General features: G+C 45.4%; 1 protein-coding gene across 2 annotated transcripts; it reads left to right on the top strand.

The window, feature by feature from the left end:
* The first annotated feature begins 319 nt into the window (after window positions 1-319).
* Window positions 320-23,058, top strand: pdcd6ip (programmed cell death 6 interacting protein). Of its 2 annotated transcripts, none has more exons than XM_014178071.3 (18): window positions 320-636; window positions 7,977-8,031; window positions 8,200-8,269; window positions 14,263-14,390; window positions 14,687-14,840; window positions 14,936-15,036; window positions 15,723-15,854; window positions 17,716-17,938; window positions 18,223-18,346; window positions 19,557-19,734; window positions 19,885-19,996; window positions 20,124-20,293; window positions 20,419-20,667; window positions 20,805-20,939; window positions 21,158-21,252; window positions 21,451-21,568; window positions 22,222-22,409; window positions 22,554-23,058. In XM_014178071.3, exons 1-18 carry the CDS (start codon window positions 431-433, stop codon window positions 22,777-22,779), a joined length of 2,664 nt encoding a protein of 887 aa, XP_014033546.2. In that variant the 5' UTR covers window positions 320-430; the 3' UTR covers window positions 22,780-23,058. The 2 variants fall into 2 exon arrangements, with proteins under 2 accessions (XP_014033546.2, XP_014033548.2); XM_014178073.3 differs by having other exon boundaries at window positions 321-636; window positions 15,738-15,854.
* Window positions 23,059-23,567: the final 509 nt, after the last annotated feature.

The following is a 23,567-nucleotide window of genomic DNA, read 5'->3' as shown; positions in this document are numbered from 1 at the left end:
TACACCAGCTTCAAACAGCTGAAAATACAATATTTTTGGCTATTGAAAATATATTTCACAGCAGTTAAGATCGTACAATGATTCTCTACACTACATAACTGAAATTAGGCAAACTTTTAGAATTTTAGCAACCAGGAAATGGCGGAGCGATTTCTGCATATTGCACCTTTAAAATATAAATAATCATAGACATGTCCTGTCTAAATATAGCCCTTAATGTTAGCATCCAATAAGATGAAGAAAAAAATACATCGAGATATCAGAAACCTGTCTTGCCCCTGTCCAGCCCTCACTGCGTCTGCGCAGCTCGCACTATCCGTCAACGTCTTCTGACGTTTGCAGCAGAATCCAGGAAGTGAGGAGTCGCTTGTTGTTTTTGTCCGATTGATAGTCGTTTCACATTTTATTTGTTACTTTTCGCGGGCCAAAAATGGCGACTTTTATTTCTGTCCCGTTAAAGAAGTCGTCTGAAGTCGAACTAGTTAAACCGCTCTCGAAATTCGTTACGGCGACATACCCAACGGGCGAGGATCAAGCTGAGTATATCCGATCCGTGGAGGAGTTGAACAAGCTGCGCAAGAGTGCTCTGGGGAGGCCGCTCGACAAACACGAAAGCTCGCTGGAAATCCTCCTGAGGTTTGAATACTGCCGCACTGACGTAACTAGCTAACTCCAGCTAGCCACCTAACACTTAACTAGCTATTTCACTTGTTTGGAAATGCTAGGCTGCTAGTTAACTCCATTGCCGCACCCTGAAATTCTCGGAAGCACTTTTTCCCTTTTGAGTCATGTGTTTAACAATTTATGACAAGTTAACGCATTGACAATCAATGTCCATGTGATGCCTACTGTAATTGCTCAATAACGATTTCTACATGTGAAATGAACCTGCTGTCAATTAGTAAAGTAACTAGCTAGCTTGTTTAGCTAGGTAGTTAACTAACTTTCATGTTAGCCAATTCCAATAAACATTAGCATAAACCAGTGGCAATTAAGTAATGGCTATTTCCTTGTCAGAAGTTACCGACCCTACAGTTACGCTTGTTTACAGTGCACTGCACTGAGGTCAGAACGCAATCATGGTTCTATTAAGACACCATAAAGCCTGCACAGATATGGGGATGGGATATACCACTGTACTCCAAAATATGCCTTTATCCAAACTGCTCCATTGAGAAGATTGAAAAATGCCCTGTAGTCCTCATGCTAACTAGCAGTAGCCATCGCAGTCATTTTGCTAACTAGCCTGGGGACGGAAAGGGCAGTTTTATGGGAAAACAAGCAGTATTTCAATCTTCTCGATTGAGCAGTGTGGATAAAGGTAAAATGTGGATTACAGTGGCATATCCTATCCCTGCATTGAGGTACTTTTTCTGACCCATATCTTGCGCCCGCTCCACAGTGTCTTAATGTAACCATAGTTGCATTCAGACTACAGTGCAGATGTGTAAACAAGTGTAATGGTAGGGTATCTATCTTCTGACAGGGGTATTTCCCAGCTGGCATCCTCATGAGTCAGTTTGACCAGCCCCAATATCAAATTTGAATGTGTCATTGTCAAATTTTCTAACGTCATCAAAATCTCCATGTTTCTAGTGAGTGTTTATTGATATGTTATTATAACATTATACAAGTAATCTTAGTTTCAGGAGGGTTATGTGGGGGTGGTTTCAGGATGGCTAGCATTACCTCCTGTGCCATAAAGACTCAGACCTCTTGGAAGGTCCCTCACTATCGCTTCTTGATAGATACTCAACTGATCCAAGATCTAGGTGGGAGGATTCAACACTACATAACTTTCAGAGTAGAAATAGGCTATGCTATATCATGTACATATAATATAGTCTGCCTGCCTCAGAGGCATTATTCAGCTAAATCCGAGCCATCTCATCTAAAAAGAATACCCACACTGGGAGATGGTAGGAATGTTTTGCATAGAGTTCCATGGAGGAAACTGGACTGTTATTTGGTTAACAAACCTCCTCTACCCTACCAAAGAAGATGTGTCTCCAGTCCTGTGTGATATCACCACACACATCTTGGAGTGGTGACCTATTGATTTTCTATCCTCTGATTTTCTTGGAGTGGTGACCTATTGGAGTGGTGACCTATTGATTTTCTATCCTCTGATTTTCTTGGAGTGGTGACCTATTGGAGTGGTGACCTATTGATTTTCTATCCCCAGTTTCTCCAGCCAGTCATCTATTCTATATACTAGGCTACTAGTGATATGAGCAGGATTTAGACTTTGCTCCCCTGTATAGAATCAATTGACTAATAGTTTAGCATTGTATTGTCCATAGAGCATTATTTAATACTAGTGCATTACAATAGAGCCTTGGCATCTCTGTTTGCTCTAAGGGGTGTTTGCTGGAGGAACTTATTCATTGTTAGCATAGGCTTCCTAACTACAAGGTGGGATAGGGACATGCTATTGCTGGCCTACAGTATGTTAACATTCTGGCTATGCTTTGCAATACAGAGTGGGTAGATGCCTAGGAGGTGAATCTTAGCAATGTAGCCTCTTAGCTCTCAGCTCATGTACAGAGTGAGCCATGTGCCAGGTAGCTATGGCAACGGGCCTTGTATTCAATATCCCTTTCACAGCCCTGCAGACAGACCGCCATTGTGTCAGCAGCAGTAGTCTAGTCACCAGCAGACCTGGCTAGGACAGAACTCTAAACTGTAAATAATTATTTGTTTTCCATCAAATACTTGAGGTGCGCATGTTCCACTAACTACCCCGGTGTAATGGATCCAATGGAAATGTACCCAAAAATGCAAACTCTGTATATACTTTGGTCCCATAGCATAACCAGGTAGTCACAACCTTGCTAATCTTAGTGTAACCATGGTAATCATTGTTTGTACCTAAAACGCTTCAGTGCACCCACCTAGCGACCGCTCTTCTCCTCCCTCTCCCTTCCTCCCTACTCTTCTACCCTCCCTCTCCCTTCCTCCCTACTCTTCTACCCTCCCTCTCCCTTCCTCCCTACTCTTCTACCCTCCCTCTCCCTTCCTCCCTACTCTTCTACCCTCCCTCTCCCTTCCTCCCTACTCTTCTACCCTCCCTCTCCCTTCCTCCCTACTCTTCTACCCTCCCTTCCTCCCTACTCTTCTACCCTCCCTCTCCCTTCCTCCCTACTCTTCTACCCTCCCTCTCCCTACTCTTCTACCCTCCCTATCCCTTCCTCCCTACTCTTCTACCCTCCGTCTCTCCTTCCTCCCTACTCTTCTACCCTCCCTCTCCCTTCCTCCCTACTCTTCTACCCTCCCTCTCCCTTCCTCCCTACTCTTCTACCCTCCCTCTCCCTTCCTCCCTACTCTTCTACCCTCCCTCTCCCTTCCTCCCTACTCTTCTACCCTCCCTCTCCCTTCCTCCCTACTCTTCTACCCTCCCTCTCCCTTCCTCCCTACTCTTCTACCCTCCCTCTCCCTTCCTCCCTACTCTTCTACCCTCCCTCTCCCTTCCTCCCTACTCTTCTACCCTCCCTCTCCCTTCCTCCCTACTCTTCTACCCTCCCTCTCCCTTCCTCCCTACTCTTCTACCCTCCGTCTCTCCTTCCTCCCTACTCTTCTACCCTCCCTCCCTCTCTCCTTCCTCCCTACTCTTCTACCCTCCCTCTCTCCTTCCTCCCTACTCTTCTACCCTCCCTCTCCCTACTCTTCTACCCTCCCTCTCCCTTCCTCCCTACTCTTCTACCCTCCCTCCCTCTCTCCTTCCTCCCTACTCTTCTACCCTCCCTCTCTCCTTCCTCCCTACTCTTCTACCCTCCCTCTCCCTACTCTTCTACCCTCCCTCTCCCTTCCTCCCTACTCTTCTACCCTCCCTCCCTCTCTCCTTCCTCCCTACTCTTCTACCCTCCCTCTCCCTACTCTTCTACCCTCCCTCTCCCTTCCTCCCTACTCTTCTACCCTCCCTCTCTCCTTCTTTTCCCATTCTCACACTGCACTTCTGCAAGTACCCCTCATTCCATCCTTCCTTCACATTCCTTCATTACCTCTCTCTGACCTGAGAGTCAACTATAGTACAAGGGTTGTTCCGCCAATTAGGTGCCTTTTGTCCAGGACAATACCAGTATCGCAATTAGGGATGTATGATATATTGGTGAACACATCGGATATTAGCTAAAAATGCCACCATCGGTATCGGTCGATGTGCAAAACCATGTCACAGCTGACGTGCATACCTATATAACGAAGGTACATGACGTAACATTTTGCGCTATATGTGCAACACAGCATTCCTAAACTAGCCAACAATGTCTGCTGTGTGGCTCGAGCAGTCAATAAGTCAAAATTTCAGCGAAACAACTCAAAGGCGAAATCCATTAAAGCCAAGATAATGGAATTCATTGCCCTTGATAATCAACCGTTCTCTGTCGTGGGTGATGTTGGCTTTCGCCAACTGGTCGAGCACCGGTTAACACTACCAAGTGCGCTATTTTTCCGATGTTGCCCTACCGGAGTTACACAGTAATAGCTTCACTGCTATTAGCTTCACGACCTACATACTATGGAACACCGTTTGAGTCTTTGCGTGTCAAAAAAGATACAGTAGCACTGTCAAAGCTGTACAAAAAGTCTGCAAACAAGCAAACACCGGCCACGAACAATGTGTTTACAATGAAATTTAACTTCGGTTCATGAAAATAAATAACTAGCCAGCTACTTAACCCTGTTGCCCAAAGCTAACGTTATAAGCAGCCAGCTAGCTTCATCTGGCTAGTGAGGCTCGACCGGACTGGGTTATGTGTTGTGAAGCTAGCCACAATAAGGATTAGGCACAATAGTGGAATTTGCGGTTTGCCTTCAAAATAAAAGTATGTAATTGACAGTGATGCAAATAAATACACTAGTAGAATTATGCCATACTTTTATTTTGAAGGCTAACCGCAAAGTCCACTATTGTGGCTAATCCTTATTGTGGCTAGCTTCACAGAGATGGGTCCCAACCACCATTAATAAAAAAAGAACTGTCTTATAAATTAGGGTTATTTTAGATGATGACACCTAGCTATATAGTTAGCTAGCATAATTATACTAGCTAGCTAACTATAGCTACTGAAACAGATTATGTAGTGTTAGTTGACGTATCTTTTTTGATACGCAAAGACTCAAACGGCGTTCCATAGAAATCCTGGTTGAGAATGAAACGACTGAACAATGAAACAGCACAGCAAGTAAGTGAAAGAAATAGGTTTTGATTATGTTTTACTGGTAATGGGGACACATAAATGCCAACAAAATAACTTTTTGGTGTGTGTGTGTGTAACCTTTTATTTAACTAGGCAAGTGCAAATTCTTATTTACAATGACGGCCCGGACGACGCTGGACCAATTGTGCACCGCCCTATGGGACTCCCAATCACGGCCGGATGTGATCCAGCCTGGATTCAAACCAGGGACTGTAGTGACGCCTCTTGCATTGAGATGCAGTGCCTTAGACCGCTGCGTCCATGTGTGTGTTAACTATTTAACTGTACTAGAATGTTCAAAAGGCCGCTAACATTTTAAATATCGGTTATCGGTATCATTTTTTGGGGGCAAGGAAAATATTGGATATCGGCCAAAAATGTCATCGGTGTATCACTAATTGCAATACTCATTAGTGTCGCGGCAAGGAAACAATACACAAAGTGGATTTATCTTCTTTAGGAAAACCGCCCTAACAACATTATGTTGTCATCCAGAGTCACATTTATTTATTTTCCATGTATATGCAATATTTTACATACAGATGTTTTTTTAAAGGACCAAAGAGTTTGGACTGGTTCGTGTTTACATTTTTGCCATAGAAAAAATATTGTGACACTGGTATCGTCACAGCCCTATAATAAAATAGTAAAAATATATATTTCTAAATATTAAAAAAAAATATATATATATATTCTAGCCTCCTATCTATGGGTAACGGGTTGACGTGTTATGCTCGACCTGCTCAGTTTTTCACCACAAAACACCAGAATTTGGCCAAAAGGAGTAGAACGAGCTCATCTGCTTTAACACTTTGATTTCGCTATTAGATGGTCAATGTTTGTTTAGAATTATTACTTTTTTTTAAGGAATAGTTTCACCATATTTAAACGAGAGTTACGTTCATGTAACAGGGTTGACCTTAAAATGAGGAACATGTTTATTTGACCTTAGACTGAATCACATTAAATAAATAATAATCTTCAGAATAACTAGGGCTTTACAATGATGGTGTAAACTTGGAGACATTTTGGGGTTAACTGGTTAAAATCTTCCTAGAAGTCACAGAGGATGCTTTATTCATATAAAAAAATCTGATTTATTGAATTTTCCCTGTTGACTATATTGAAGGAAACTTAATTTAATCTAAAAGGCTTTTCAAATATTTGTGCAAAATTTCTACTTAAAATATCAAAGGCACTAATTTGTTCTCAACTAGCCTACCTGGTTAAATAAAGGTGAAATAAAATAAATAAAAATATGACTCGAAATCGAGTTCAGGTGCATCCTGTTTCCATTGATCATCCTTCAGATGTTTCTACAACTTGATTGGAGTCCACCTGTGGTAATTTCAATTGATTGGACGTGATTTGGAAATGCACACACCTGTCTATATAAGGTCCCACAGTTCACAGTGCATGTCAGAGCAAAAACCAAGCCATGAGGTCGAAGGAATTGTCCGTAGAGCTCCGAGACAAGATGGTGTCAAGGCACAGATCTGGGGAAGGGTACCAAAACAATTCTGCAACATTGAAGGTCCCCAAGAACACATTTGCCTCCATCATTCTTAAATGTAAGAAGTTTGGAACCACCAAGACACTTCCTAGAGCTGGCTGCCCAGCCAAACTGAGCAATCTGTTGAAAAAGGGCCTTGGTCATAGAGGTGACCAAGAACCCGATGATCACTCTGACAGAGCTCCAGAGTTCCTCTGTGGAGATGGGAGAACCTTCCAGAAGTACAACCATCTCTGCAGCGCTCCACCAATCAGGTCTTTATGGAAGAGTGCCCAGACGGAAGCCACTCCTCTGTAAAAGGCACATGACAGCCCGCTTGGAGTTTGTCAAAAGGCACCTAAAGGACTCAGACCATGAGAAACAAGATTCTCTGGTATGATGAAACCAAGATTGAACTCTTTGGCCTGAATGCCAAGCGTCACATCTGGAAGAAACCTGGCACCATCACTACGGTGAAGCATGGTGGTGGCAGCATCATGCTGTGGGGATGTTTTTCAGCGGCAGGGACTAGGAGACTATTCGGTATCGAGGGAAAGATGAATGGCGCAAAGTACAGAGAGATCCTTGATAACCTGCTTAGGACCTTAGACTGGGGTGAAGGTTCACCTTCCAACAGGACAACGACCTTAAGCACACAGGCAAGACAAGGCAGGAGTGGCTTCAGGACAAGTCTCTGAATGCCTTGAATGGCCCAGCCAGAGCCCGGACTTGAACCCGATCAAACATCTCTGGAGAGACCTGAAAATAGCTGTACAACAACGCTCCCCATCCAACCTGACAGAGCTTGAGACGATCTGCAGAGAAGAATGGGAGAAACTTCCCAAATACAGGTGTGCCAAGCTTGTAGCGTAATACCCAAGAAGACTCGAGGCTGCCAAAGGTGCTTACTGAGTATAAATAAAAACAACCCTGAAATATCACATTTACATAAGCATTCAGCAGGTAGCCTAGTGGTTAGAGCGTTGGGCCAGTAACCGAAAGGTTGCTAGATCAAATCCCCAAGCTGACAAGGTAAAAATCTATCGTTCTGCCCCTGAACAAGGCAGTTAACCCACTGTTCCTAGGCCATCCATTGTAAATAATAATTGTGTTCTTAACTGACTTAACTAAATGTTCTTAACTGACTTGCCTAGTTAAGTAAAGGTTCAATAAAAATACAAAATTCCAGAGTATCCTGGTATGGCACAAGGCAGATGTGAGAATCTGGATTCCGCCCAAGCCTAGTTGTTATTGACTGTGTTATTGACCATCTCTCTTTTCTGTAGGTATTATGATCAGCTGTGTGCCGTGGAGCCCAAGTTTCCCTTCTCTGAAAACCAGGTACATATAACCTCTCATCCACTCAATACAAAATACACACTGTTGCTGAAAACAATAGAATACAGTATGTGTCTGCGTGGTACAGAGAATCACGTCACACATGAAATGCTAATAAAAAATAAGGTTTGTTTGATGGTGTTGCTAATCTCTCTTTCTGTGTTCCTGCAGCTGTGTCTAACCTTCACATGGAAAGATGCCTTTGATAAGGGCTCACTGTTCGGGGGCTCAGTCAAACTAGGTACGCTACACACACACACACACATACGAGGCCTGCGGGCATGGTTGTTCCAGTAGGTGTAGGAGGCAGTTATATTATATGATGGGTGTTCGCTCCTTGTCTTTTTCAACATATCAGGGTTTCCGTTACCCGGCTTTTGGCCGATCAAATAAATTAAGTGACAATAAATTAAATCGTAGACGGCCAAACTGCCCAGGGCTGCCTATCATGAACCCAGATTTTGCGCTTCAGCACCATTCTCTCACTCATTACACTCTGCCTTATGTACATGCACCTGCTGCTAAGGAGAGAGGAGCTTTGGCCTAGGCTACTGTTGATTGCGAAGATGGAGACCTTTTGCATTTAAATAAAATGGAAGTTAGAGAGTATGCCTACAAGGGGAATGTCCTCCGGATGGACAAGTTTTAATATTGTAGGTGACAAAGATGAGAGAAACGTTGTTGTGGCTACTGTGCAACTCGCTCATTGTTATTATTTTAGGCCTATTTATTCATCTAAACCAGTTCTTTAAATATGCAAAACATGTTTTGTTTCATTCTGATTAGTCATTTTTGTTGGCTAAATTCAGTTTGATTTGTCTTTTTAATTGTATGCTCTGTGTTTAGTTATGTTATAAGTAGGCCTGTTGTAAAATTAATATCGTTCGCCTATTGCTGTCATAGCCTGTTCAAAGCTTTTGTTTAAAAAAGTTTTTAAGTGTTTTGTTTAATTCTGTTGAGCCATTTTCTTTAGCTAAATTAAGTTCCAACTGTAATGTTGTGTTAGCCGCAATATAATATCCTACTCGTATTTACTCTATAAACAATGGCTGGACTTAATTACTTTTGGTCTGGCTATTATACTGCCAGCCTATGATATGAAGGCAGTGCGTACCGGCAGTCCAACTGACTTACACTCCTTGAACTTGAGGCGAGGAAGAATGTTTTAGGCCTACCAGAGTTACTCCTGTAATCTAACAATATAATGCTTATCTTTATAAAAAAATATTCTGATAGAAAATGTACGAATTAGCTGTATATATCTGTATAGCAGACGCAGTAGCATATCTGACAAGGATAAAGAAATGCATGTCCTGTCATATCATTCCGCCAGCATATCTCCATCACTCTCTGGGGCTAGGCCTAAGCTTTTCTTTCTTTTATATTTATGGCACCGGATGAGATGGCAGCCGTTTTACGGGCTCCTAACCAATAGTGCTATTGTGTGTGTGTTTTTCACGTTATTTGTAACTTATTTTGTACATAATGTTTCGGCCACCATCTCTTATGACCGAAAAGAGCTTCTGGAAATCAGGACAGCGATTATTCACCTCGTACTTGACGGAGATTCTTTTCTTTAACGTGTGTACATGCGAAGGATTTACTTCAGACACCGGACAAGGCCCAAATTCCCGTCATTCGCATGAAGAAGAGACGGCGATAGCGAGGACGTAGGTCGGGGTGCCTTGTAAGGATCCGACGGCGAGTGGGTAGTCCGCCTCTACCATCAGTCCTATTAGCCAACGTGCAGTCATTGGATAATAAACTGGGTGAGCTCCGATCAAGACTATCCTACCAACGGGACATTAACTGTAATATCTTATGTTTCACTGAGTCGTGGCTGAATAAGTACATGGATAACATACAGCTGGCTGAGTTTTCCGTTTATCGGCAAGACAGAACATCTGCCTCCGGTAAGACAGTGGTCGGTGTCTATTTGTAAATAACTGCTGCTATTCGGAATCTAATATTAAGGAAGTCTCAAGGTTTTGCTCGCCTGAGGTAGAGTTTCTCATGGTAAGCTGTAGACCACACTATTTACCAAGAGAGTTTTCATCTATATTTGTCGTAGCTGTCAATTTACCACCACAAACCAATGCTGGCACTAAAACGGCATTCAACGAGCTATATAAGGCCATAAGCAAACAAGAAAATGCTCATCCAGAGGTGGTGCTTCTAGTGGCCGGGGACTTTAATGCAGGGAATCTTACATCCATTTTAACCTAATTTCTACCAGCATGTTACATATGTAACCAGAGGAGGGAAAAAAACTCTACACCACCTTTACTCCACACACAGAGACGCGTACAAACATCTCCCTCGCCCTCCATTTTGCAAATCTGACCATAACTCTATCCTCCTGATTCCTGCTTACCAGCAAAAATTAAAGCAGGAAGCACCAGTGACTCGCTCAATACAGAAGTGGTCAGATGACACATATGCTAAGCTACAGAACTGTTTTGCTAACACAGACTGGAATATGTTCCTGGATTCTACCGATGGTATTGAGGAGTACACAACATCAGTCACTGGCTTCATCAATAAGTGAATCGATTACATCGTCCACACAGTGACCGTACGTACAGTCCCAGTCAAAGGTTTTAGAACACCTACTCATTCAAGGGTTTTTTTTTCCTTTTATTTTTACTATTTTCTACATTGTAGAATAAAAGTGAAGACATCGAAACTATGAAATAACATACGGAATCATGTAGTAACAAAAAAACTGCTAACCCAGTAGCCTGCCTTAGCCTTGATGACAGCTTTGCACACGCTTGGCATTCTCTCAACCAGCTTCACCTGGAATGCTTTTCCAACAGTCTTGAAGGAGTTCCCACATGCTGAGCACTTGTTGGCTGCTTTTCCTTCACTCTGTGGTCCAACTTATCCCAAACCATCTCAATTGGGTTGAGGTCCGGTGAATTGTGGAGGCCAGGTCATCTGAGAAAAATGTATGAAATGTATGCACTCACTACTGTAAGTCGCTCTGGATAAGAGCGTCTGCTAAAATGACTAACATGATGCAACACTCCATCACTCTCCTTCTTGGTCAAATAGCCCTTAGCCTGGAGGTGTGTTGGGTCATTGTCCTGTTGAGAAACAAATGATAATCCCACTAAGTGCAAACCAGATGGGATGGCATATCACTGCAGAATGCCGTGGTAGCCATGCTGGTTAAGTGTGCCTTGAATTATAAATAAATCACAGACCGTGTCACCAGCAAAGCACCATCACACCACCACCTCCATACTTCACGGTGGGAACTACACATGCGGAGATCATCTGTTCACCTGCTCTGCGTCTCACAAAGACACAGCAGTTGGAATCTCAAATTTGGGCTCATCAGACCAAAGGACATGTTTCCACTGGTCTAATGTCCATTGCTCGTGTTTTTTGATCCAAGCAAGTCTCTTATTCTTATTGGTGTCCTTTAGTAGTGGTTTCTTTGCAGCAATTCGATCATGAAGGTCTGATTCACGCAATCTCCTCTGAACAGTTGATGTTGAGATGTCTGTAACTTGAACTCTGTGAAGCATTTATTTGTGCTGCAATTTCTGAGGTGCAGTTAACTCTAATGAACTTAGTTTTGATGTCTCCACTATTATTCTACAATATTGAAAATAAAGGAAAACCCTTGAATGAGTAGGTGTGTCCAACCTTTTGACTGGTACTGTACATACCCCCACCAGAAGCCATGGATTACAGCCAACATCCGCACTATTTAAAGGGTAGAGCGCCCCGGAGCGGCTCTAACCCGGACATTTCTAAGAAAGCCCGCTATGCCCCACCACCAACCATCAAACAGGCAAAGCATCAATACAGGACTAAGATTGAATTGTACTACACTGGCTCCGACGCTTGTCCGATGTGGCAATGCTTGCAAACTATTACGGACTACAAAGAGAAGCACAGCCGCGAGGTGACCAGTGACACGAGCGTACCAGACGAGCTAAATCACTTCTATGCTTGCTTCAAGGCAAGCAACACTGGTGCATTAGAGCACCAGCTGTTCCGGACGACTGTGTGGTCACGCGTTCCGAAGCTGATGTGAGTAACCCCTTTAAACAGGTCAACATTCACAAGGCCGCAGTGCCAGACTGATTACCAGGATGTGTACTCCTAGCATGCGCTGACCAACTGGCAAGTGTTTCACTATCATTTTTAACCTCTCCCTGTTCGAGTCTGTAATACCAACATGTTTCAAGCAGACCACCATAGTCCCTGTGCCCAAGAACACCCAGCTATCTTCCCTAAATGACTACCAACCCATAGCACTCACATCTGTAGCCATGAAGTGCTTTGAAAGGCTGGTCATGGCTCACATCATTATCCCAGAAACGCTAGACCCACTCCAATTTCCATGCCGCCCCAACAGATCCACAGATGACGCAATCTCTATTGCACTCCACACTGCCCTTTCCCACTTGGACAAAAGGAACACCTATATGAGAATGCTATTCATTGACTACAGCTCCGTGTTCAACACCATAGTGCCCTCAAAGCTCATCACTAAGCTAAGGACCCTGGGACTAAACACCTCCCTCCAACTGGATCCTGGACTTCCTGACAGGCCGCTCCCAGGTAGTAAGGGTAGGTAACAACACATCTGCCATGCTTATCCTCAACACAGGGGCCCCTCAGGGGTGCATGCCCAGTCCCCTCCTGTACTCCCTGTTCACCCATGACTGCATGGCCAAGTACGACTCCAACACCATCATTAAGTTTGCCGACGACACAACAATGGTAGGCCTGATCACCGACAACGATGAGATGGCCTATAGGAAGGATGTCAGAGACCTGGCAGTGTGGTGCCAGCATAACAACCTCCCTCAATGTGATCCAGAAAAGGAGATGATCATGATCTACAGGAAAAGGTCTGAGCACACCCATTCTCATCGATGGGACTATAGTGGAGCAGGTTGAGAGCTTCATGTTCCTTGATATCCACATCACCAATGAACTATCATGGTCCAAACACACCAAGACAGTTGTGAAGAGAGCATGACAATGCCTATTCTCCCTCAGGAGACTGAAAAGATTTCGCATGGGTCCTCAGATCCTCAAAAAGTTCTACAGCTGCATCATTGAGAGCATCCTGACTTGTTGCATCACCACCTGGTATGGCAACTGCTCGGGTCTCCATCCGCAAGGCACTACAGAGGGTAGTGCGTACGGCCCAGTACATCACTGGGGCCAGGACCTCTATACCAGGTGGTGTCAGAGGAAGGCCCTAAAAATTGTCAGACTCCAGCCACCCTAGTCATAAACTGTTCTCTCTGCTACCGCATGTCAAGCGGTGCAGGAGCGCCAAGTCTAGGTCCAAAAGGCTTCTTAACAGCTTCTACCCCCAAGCCATAAAACTCCTGAACAGCTAATCAAATGGCTACCCGGACTATTTGCATTGACCCCATTTTCTACGCTGCTGCTATTCTGTGTTTATTATCTATGTTTAGTCACTTTACCTCTACCTACATGTACATATTACCTCGACTAACCTTGACTCTGTACCAGTACCCCTTTATATAGCCTCGCTACTGTTATTTTATTGTTTCTCTTTTAACAGTTTTGTTATTTTTTTTACTTTACGTCAGTTTATTTAGTAAATAATTTAACACTTTTTTTTAACTGATTGTTAAGGGCTTGTAAGTAAGCATTTCACTGTAAGGTCTATTTAGCGCATTTGATCTTTTAAATATTAATATCTTACAGTAGACACCTATAGGCCTATGAATGCAATGCCCTGATGTATTTAGTGATCAAATCTCTGACAGCTAAACCGTGAGGTGGACAATTGATATTTGAGGAAAGTAAAAACCAATAAAACAATAGGCTATAAAGTTCTGCATATGCTAAACATCGAAACAAGGGATAGTGTTTTTGTATTTTGTTAAAAGGCTGGTTTTAAGGACACGTAAGTGTGGCTCATTTGGCCAATAGCCCTTGTTTATTGATTGCGCTGGCTGCGTGGATGGATGCCCTAATGGCTTACTTTCCCAATGCATATGGATGACTGGTACATTTCTCAAATGTCAGATAAATGTCAAATCTTTCAGGTCACTTGTCCAGTGCCAAATGTTCCTAATGGAAACCCTGCAACATACTTCAATTATTACCCGTCTATGGCATGTGTAAAGCTGGGCTGGCGTGTGCTATCTCACAGCGAGAGGTGGATCTCTGTAACCCTATTGTGAGGTATGTCAGCCTGATGGACAGGTGTGTGTTTGTGTGTTTTAGCCCTGGCCAGTCTGGGCTATGAGAAGACATGTGTGTTGTTCAATGGAGCAGCGTTGGCAAGTCAAATCGCTTCAGAACAAAACCTGGACAGCGATGAAGGACTGAAGGCCGCAGCCAAATACTACCAGGTACTACTATAGTAATAATACCAGGATCTATAGTAACACTACTATTTATACCACATCTAATTACTACAGTACTACTAATACTACAGCCAAATACTACCATAATCTATAGTAAGACTGATATTACTACCAGGTATTACTACAGTACTGCTAATGATATTACAGCCAATGACTACCTTTTTTATAATAATACTTAAATTCTACGTAGTAATAATATAACCAATAACCCCCCCCCTGCCCTTGTCTGTCTTTCCATCTCTCTCTGTCATACACTCTCTCTCCCTCTTCCACCCCTCCAGTTAGCGAGTGGAGCATTTGGTCACATTAAGGACACAGTGCTGTCGGCTCTGAACAGAGAGCCTACAATGGACATCTCTCCTGAGACCGTAGGAACCCTCAGTCTCATCATGCTGGCTCAGGCACAGGAAGTCTTCTTTCTCAAGGCTACTTCAGGTACACAGATACGTCACACACACACGCATGCTATACACACACTTTACACGTGTGTGTGCATAAATCAAGTAACCATGGTATCGTTTGCCCTACAGATAAGATGAAGGACGCCATCATCGCTAAACTGGCCAATCAGGCGGCAGATTTCTACAGCGACGCCTTCAAGCAGTGCCAGTACAAAGAGAACCTGCCCAAGGTGTGTGTGAGTGTGTGTGTGTGAGTGTGCGTGTGTGTGGATAACACTCAGGGTGTGTAACTTTCCCCATTTCTCTATCTCTGTTCCGATTGGTTGATTACCATAGTCTCCATTCTGATTTGTTATTCATTACCTGGGATGTTTTCTCATTGGTTGTTCTTGTTCACTACTTGGGCTGTATTCTCATTGGTGCTTTCACGGTCTCACTCCCATTCTTACTGGTCTCTCACTACCTAATAATGAGCTTCTGAAATGATGTGTGTTTGAAATCTGACTGACCTGTCTTACTACTAAAAGACGCTCACAGACTCTCTCACACACACACACACACGGTCTGGGGTGGGAATACATGGGCTGGACTTTGCAGACACACACACACTACTTTGTAATAGTTTGGGTGAATGTTGCAGAAAGGTTAATCACTCACTCATTGCCTGTCCTGTCCTGTTCTCTCTCCCGTTATCCTCCGCTCTCTGCATCCCTCGTGGTGGTGTGTGTGTGCGCGTGTTCCTGATTTGGCTTCTGTGACGTGAAACTCGTTCGTGATTTGCTCTTGGCGGTGTTGTTCTTTGGTTTTCCCTTTGTTTGCGTGTATGTGTTTTGGTTTGCCCTGTGGATGGTTTGCCCCGTGTGTGTGTGCGTGCGTGCGTATGCGCACTGCTCTGTGGTTGCTTCTCCCTGGTCAGTGTATTTATTTCCAGGAGGTGTTGCCGGTGCTGGCAGCTAAACACTGCATCATGCAGGCCAACGCTGAGCTACACCAGTCTATCCTCGCCAAGCAGAAGAAACACTTTGGGGAGGAGATCGCTCGCCTGCAGGTACACACACTCACTCACTCACACACACACACACACAGCGCAACTCTAACTCAGTGGTTCTTACAGTGTAGCTGACCTGAAAATGTAGTGATTTTCCTATGACCAAATACAGTGGCAAGAAAAAGTATGTGAACCCTTTGAAATGACCTGGATTTCTGCATAAATTTGACATAAAATTTGATCTTCATCTAAGTCACAACAGTAGACAAACACAGTGTGCTTAAACTAAAAACACACAAATTATTGTATTTTGTCTATATTGAATACATAATTAAAAACTTCACAGTGTAGGTTGGAGAAAGTATGTGAACCCCTAGGCTAATGACTTCTCCAAAAGCAAATTGGAGTCAGGAGTCAACTAACCTGGAGTCGAATCAATGAAACGAGATTGGAGATTTTGGTTAGCGCTACCCTGCCCCATTTAATACAAAAAAACCTCACAAAATTTGATTTTGCTATTCACAAGAAGCATTGCCTGATGTGAACCATGTCTCAAACAAAAGAGATGTCAGAAGACCTAAGATTAAGAATTGTTGCCTTGCATAAAGCTGGAAAGGGTTACAAAAGTATCTCTAAAAGTCAGTCCATGGTAAGACCAATTGTCTATAAATGGAGAAAGTTCAGCACTGTTGCTACTCTCCCTAGGAGTGGCCATCCTGCAAAGATGACTTCAAGAGCACATCACAGAACACTCAATGAAGTTGAGAAGAATCCTAGCGTGTCAGCTAAAGACTTACAGAAATCTCTGGAACATGCTAGCATCTCTGTTGACGAGTACGATACGTAAAACACTAAACAAGAATGGTGTTAATGGGAGGACACCACGGAAGAAGCCACTGCTGTCCCAAAAAAAACATTGCTGCACGTCTGAAGTTTGCAAAAGAGCACCTGGATGTTCCACAGCGCTACTGGCTAAATATTCTGTGGACAGATGAAACTGAAGGAACACACAACACTGTGTGGAGAAAAAAAGGCACAGCACGCCAACATCAAAACCTCATCCCAACTGTAAAGTATGGTGGAGGGAGCATCATGGTTTGGGCTGCTTTGCTGCCTCAGGGCCTGGACAGCTTGCTATCATCGACGGAAAAATGAATTCCCAAGTTTATCAAGACATTTTGCATGAGAATGTAAGGCTGTCTGTCTGCCAATAGAAGCTCAACAGAAGTTGGGTGATGCAACAGGACAACGACCCAAAACACAAGTAAATCGACAGCAGAATGGCTTCAACAGAAGAAAATACGCCTTCTGGAGCGGCCCAGTCAGAGTCCTGACCTCAACCCGATTTGAGATGCTGTGGCATGACCTCAAGAGAGCGGTTCACACCAGACATCCCAAGGATATTGCTGAACTGAAACAGTTTTGTAAAGAGGAATGGTCCAAAATTCCTCCTGACCGTTGTACAGGTCTGATCCGCAACTACAGAAAACGTTTGGTTGAGGTTATTGCTGCCAAAGGAGGGTCAACCTGTTATTAAATCCAAGGGTTCACATACTTTTCCCACCCTGCACTGTGAATGTTTACACAGTGTGTTCAATAAAGACATGAAAACATGTAATTGTGTGTTATTAGTTTAAGCAGACTGTTTGTCTATTGTTGTGACTTAGGTGAAGAGCAGATCAGATTTTATGACACAATTTATGCAGAAATCCAGGTGATTCTAAAGGGTTCACCTACTTTTTCTTGCCACTGTAAACACAACCACTCAACCAAAGTCTTCAGACTTTGTTTTCTCTTCTCTATTCTCTCGTTCTCTCCATCCCTCAGCAAACTAATTAGTGAAGACTCTAGCCCTGCTTTATGATTGACAGTGCGAAGGATCCGACTATCATGCACTCCTCTCTTCCCTCCTTCCCTGCAGCATGCTACAGAGCTGGTGAAAACGGTAGCGTCTCGCTATGATGAGTACGTCAGTGTGAAAGACCTTAGTGATAAGATCAGCCGTGCTCTGACCGCCGCTAAGAAGGACAACGACTTCATCTACCACGACCGCGTCCCTGAGGTCAAAGACCTGGAACACATCGGCAAGGCAGCGCTGGTCAAGGCTACCGCCATCACGCCTCCGCTCAGCGCCAAGTTCACTGGTGAGAGACCGAGTACACACACGACCACTCAGCACCAAGTTCACTGGTGAGAGACCGAGTACACACACGACCACTCAGCACCAAGTTCGCGGGGGGGGGGGGGGGGGGCACACTTTTGCTTTTTGTGTGGATGTCTAAAAGAGTTTGTAAATGTGTGGGTTAGTTTGTGACGTGTGTGTGTGTGTGTGTGTGTGTGTGTGTGTGTGTGTGTGTGTGTGTGTGTGTGTGTGTGTGTGTGTGTGTGTGTGTGTGTGTGTGTGTGTGTGTGTGTGTGTGTGTATATGACTTGTTTGAGAAGATGGTGCCCATGGCTGTGCAGCAGAGTATGAGTGTGTACAGCCAGAGGAAGGCTGAGACCGTCAACAGACTGGTAGGAACCATGAGGGAAGCTACTAACCTCTGCAACGGGTATGGATGTTACTTTGATCATTTAACAATTCAATAGTTTTTTTGGCTACTCTATTGATTTCAATACATTACATTTTATTCATTTTTTTATTTTTAACCCCTTTTTTTCTTCCCAATTTCGTGGTATCCAATTAGTAGTTACAGTCTTGTCTCATCAACTCCCGTACGGACTCAGGAGAGGCGAAGGTCGAGAGCCATGCGTCCTCCGATACACGACCCAACCCAGCCGCACTGTTTCTTGACACAACGCACATCCAACCAGGAAGCCAGCCGCACCAATGTGTCGGAGGAAACACCGTACACCTGGAGACCTGGTCAGCATGCACTGCCCAGCATGCACTGCCCAGCACAGGAGTCGCTAGTGATTTGATCAAATTTGATTTGATTTAGTGCGCGATGAGACAAGGATATCCCAAACCCTCCCCAACCCGGACGACGTTGGGCCAATTGTGCTTCGCCCCATGGACCTCCCGGTCGCGGCCGGCTGCGGCCTGGGCTCGAACCCAGAGTCTGTGGTGGCACAGCTAGCACTGTGATGCAGTGCCTTAGACCACTGCGCCACATTACATTGTCAATCAAATCAACAGGTTACGTCATCATACACTGAGTGTACAAAACATTAGGAACACCTTCCTAATATTGCATTGCACCCCCTTTTGCCCTCAGAACAGCCTCAATTCGTCAGGGCATGGACTGTACAAGGTGTGGAAAGCGTTCCACAGGGATGTTGGCCCATGTTGATTCAATGCTTCCCACAGTTGTGTCAAGTTGGCTGGATGTCCTTTGGGTGTTGGACCATTCTTGATACACACAGGAAACTGTTGAGTGTGAAAAACCCAGCAGCGTTGCAGTTCTTGACACAAACCGGTGCGCTTGACACCTACTACCATACCCCATTCAAAGGAACTTTAATATTTTGTCACCCTCTGAATGGTACACATACACAATCCATGTCTCAATTGCCTTGAGGCTTAAAACCCTTCTTTAACCTGGTCTCCTCCTCTTCATCTACACTGATTGAAGTGGATTTAACATCAATAAGTGATCATAGCTTTCACCTGGATTCACCTGGTCAGTCTGTCATGGAAAGAGCAGGTGTTCTTAATGTTTTGTACACTGTATGTCGTATTTATTGGTGGTGAATTGTGTTAATAATTAAAGAGTGTGTTGGCATGTCTATATTGATCATGTATTGATAATTTAACAACAGTGTCCTGGCGTCTCTGAACCTGCCTGCGGCCCTGGAGGACCTGTCTGGAGATTCTATCCCACAATCCATTATTGAAAAGGCCCATGCCATCGTCCAGCAGGGGGGGCTGCAGAGCATAGAGCAACTGATCAGAGACCTGCCGGAACTACTGACACGCAACAGAGAGATCCTGGATGAGGTGTGTGTGTACACACACACACACACACACACGTTCGTATACCCATGATGTTTACATGTGTGTGTGTGTGTGTGTGTGTGTGTGTGTGTGTGTGTGTGTGTGTGTCGTGTGTGTGTGTGTGTGTGTGTGTGTGTGTGTGTGTGTTTGTAGTCTCTGAAGATGCTGGATGATGAGGAGTCGACAGACAGCGAGCTGAGATCCAAGTTCAGCCAACGCTGGAACAGAACTCCCTCTGAAGACCTCTACAAACCACTCAGAGCGGGTACTCACACTAACACACTCATGCCTACACACACATCCAAAAACAAACATACTGATATGTGTGGTGTTGTGTACTACCTTGGAATCGAATGATATTTATTTCTGCTTCTCTACCTCCGGCGGTCCAGAGGGTGGTAACTTCCGTAGTGTGTTGGACAAGGCAGTGCAGGCTGACCAGGTGGTCAGGGAGCGTTATAATACACACTGTGAGATGATCGCTCTCCTCTGTAAACCTGAGGCTGAACTCACCGCTGCCATACCTTCAGCCAACCCTACTAAGACATTGCAGGGCAGCGAGGTGAGGGATTGTGTGTGTGTGTGTGTGTGTGTGTGTGTGTGGTGTGTGTGTGTGTGTGTGTGTGTGTGTGTGTGTGTGTGTGTGTGTGTGTGTCTCTAACTGTGTATTCTCCTCTCTCCCTCTAGGTTGTGAGTGTGTTGCGTTCTCAGCTGTCCCAGCTAGAGGAGGTGAAAAGGGAGAGGGAGGCGCTGGAGACGGAGATTAAGTGCGTGACCTTTGACATGTCCTCCAGCTTCCTGACAGCTCTGGCTCAGGACGGGGCCATCAATGAGGAGGCATTGTCAATGAGCCAGCTGGACCAATCATACGGCAGCTACAGCCAGAGGGTTCAAGCCAGCCTCCGTTCTCAGGAAGAGCTGTTGGGCAACGTGCAGGTAGGCTACACACACAGACACACCTCGCCTAAACACCCCTATACACAATTTCCACAAATACTTTTTTCAGGTGGTGAGAAATGTTACTTTATCGATTCTCTCCTTCCATCTCCAACTGTTGATTGACTCCCCCACAGGCATCTCACCAGGAGTTCTCCAGTCTGAAGCAGTCCAACTCGGAGGCTAATGAGCGTGAGGAGGTGTTGAAGAAGCTGGCCTCGGCCCACGACAGCTACGTCGAGATCACCAGCAACCTCAAAGAGGGCACCAAGGTAACTGTCGCCTAGGGAACGGCAGGGAGGGTTGTTTCTAGGGAATGGGTGGGTTGTCCAGGGAAAAGGAGGGCTGTTTCTAAGACGGTGTCACCCAACAATACACATTTTTGTTCTAACCCCGGAAAAACACAACCGGCTGAACTTGACAAGGGCTTGATGATTGGTTGACTTTGGTTGTCTCTCAGTCTGACCAATCACCTTCTCGCTCTCTGTAGTTCTACAATGACCTCACAGAGATCCTGCTGAAGTTCCAGAACAAGTGCAGTGACATCGTCTTCGCCCGTAAGACAGAACGGGATGAACTGCTGAAGTATGTGGTCTCAGTCACGATGCTTCAGTTGTTATGAATATTTCTAATAATCACTGTATTATGTTATTAGTGAAATATCATTGATTATGTTTTTATGTGATTGGTGATTTATGTGAACTAGAAGTGATCATGACGAGCAACTGATGTTGGGGTTGCCTTGGTGACCACTGACTGACATTGCTGTTGTTACCCACCCAGGGATTTGCAGCAGAGCATCGCCAGAGAGCCCAGTGCCCCGTCCTTCTCTGTCCCCGCCTACCAGACTAACCCCACCCCCACCGCCACTGGACCAACCCCCGCACCAAGGACTGTCTTCGTAAGTAGCCAATCACAGCTGGGTGGGCTGGAGGGAGGAGCCAATCAGAGGGCAGCTCTGTGCCAGTGAGGATTCAATTAAACTTGCCCGGTTTACTGGGTGGGTGAAACTTGCATCGGGTGAAAGTGATTGCATTAGTTTTGTAACCGAGCTGTCTCCCGGGTGGGAGTCGTGTGGCCCTATCAAAGCCGATAGCGAAGCCGGCTCAACAGAGTGACGTATGTGAAGCACATGGAGTAATGACTTACGATTTGCATTTTCACACGCTAAAGTGTTTGCTCTTGATAAAATAAACGTGTGCTTTATCTTACCAAGGAAAACTAGTTTGAAAATTCAAACATATATTGTATGTTTGTGAACGATGCACCATGCTGCCTTGTTGACAATGACTGTTTGATTTGAGCAGTTTTACCTGGTCTTGACGGGCCACAGCCCGACGCACCCAGGTTCAGCCTGACCAACTCCCTCAATCACGACAGAAACATGACCGGAATATTGTCTCTTATTGTGACGTTGTAAAAATATCCCTTTTCAAGCAATCAAAGAAATATCTGTTAACCCCTTTATATCAGCAGTTGTCACAAGGTTTGCTATTTATCTGTTTTGACAGATTTTTTTTATTGACCTCTGATCTTTCCCTCCTCCGTTTCCAGCAGCCTCAGCAGCCCCAGGTGAAGGCCCAGCCTCCCGAGCGGCCCCCTCCCCCTGCCTTCACCCCCCAGGGCGCCTCCACACCAGGCAACCCTCCCAGTAACCAGCCTCAACCAGGAAACCCCCCACCCATGGCCCCTCCCTCACAGGCCCAGGGACCGCCTTACCCCACATACCAGGGTTACCCCGGGTGAGTCAATCAAATCAATCAATATTGTTATTGTCCCAGTTGGCAGGCTGTGTGCGTCTCACTTCTGTTAACTCTCTCTCTCTTCTAACTCTCCCTGTCTTCTCATTTTTATACACACTAACCTGTCTTTCTCTGTATCTCCAGGTATGCCTACCAGATGCCTATGGGCTATAACCCGTATGCAGCCTATGGCCAGTACAACATGCCCCCCACTATGCAGCCTAACATGCAGCCCTACGTCCCCTATCAGCAGGCCCCAGCACCCGGACAGGGGGTCTACCCTGGGGTCCCCCCCACACAGCAGCACCCCTACACCTACCAACAGCAGCCCCAGCAACCACCACCACAGCCATACTACCCACAACAATAACTACTCTCACTCCTCTTTCCTCCATCCCTCCCCTCTGTTATCCCTACTCCAACCGACAGCAGAAACCATGCTACTACGCCCAGCAATAACTCCTCTCTCTCCCTTCCTCTCCCTTACTTATGTTGCACTTCTAGCACTCCACCTTTGCTCCCTCCCTCCTATACCCTCTCTCCCTCCCTCCTCTACTCTCCCTCCCTCCTCTACTCTCCCTCCCTCCCTCCTCTACTCTCCCTCCCTCCTCTACTCTCCCTCCCTCCTCTACTCTCCCTCCCTCCTCTACTCTCCCTCCCTCCTCTACCCTCTCCCTCCCTCCTCTACCCTCTCTCTATCTCTCCCTCCCTCCTCTACCCTCTCTCTCTCTCTCTCTCTCCCCCTCCCTCCTCTACCCTCTCTCTCTCCCTCCCTCCCTCCTCTACCCTCTCTCCCCTCCCTCCCTCCTCTACCCTCTCTCCCTCCCCCTCCCTCCACTACCCTCTCTCTCTCTCTCCCTCCCTCCCTCCTCTACCCTCTCTCTCTCTCTCCCTCCCTCCCTCCTCTACCCTCTCTCTCTCTCTCCCTCCCTCCCTCCTCTACCCTCTCTCTACCCTCTCTCTCTCTCTCCCTCCCTCCCTCCTCTACCCTCTCTCTCTCTCTCCCTCCCTCCCTCCTCTACCCTCTCCTCTCTCTCTCTCCCTCCCTCCCTCCTCTACCCTCTCTCTCTCTCTCTCTCCCTCCCTCCCTCCTCTACCCTCTCTCTCTCTCTCTCTCCCTCCCTCCCTCCTCTACCCTCTCTCTCTCTCTCTCTCCCT

This window comes from Salmo salar, chromosome 27 (genome assembly GCF_965601325.2).
Source record: "Salmo salar chromosome 27, fSalSal1, whole genome shotgun sequence".
NCBI lineage: Eukaryota > Metazoa > Chordata > Actinopteri > Salmoniformes > Salmonidae > Salmo > Salmo salar.
This window is presented reverse-complemented; position numbering and strand designations above follow the sequence as displayed.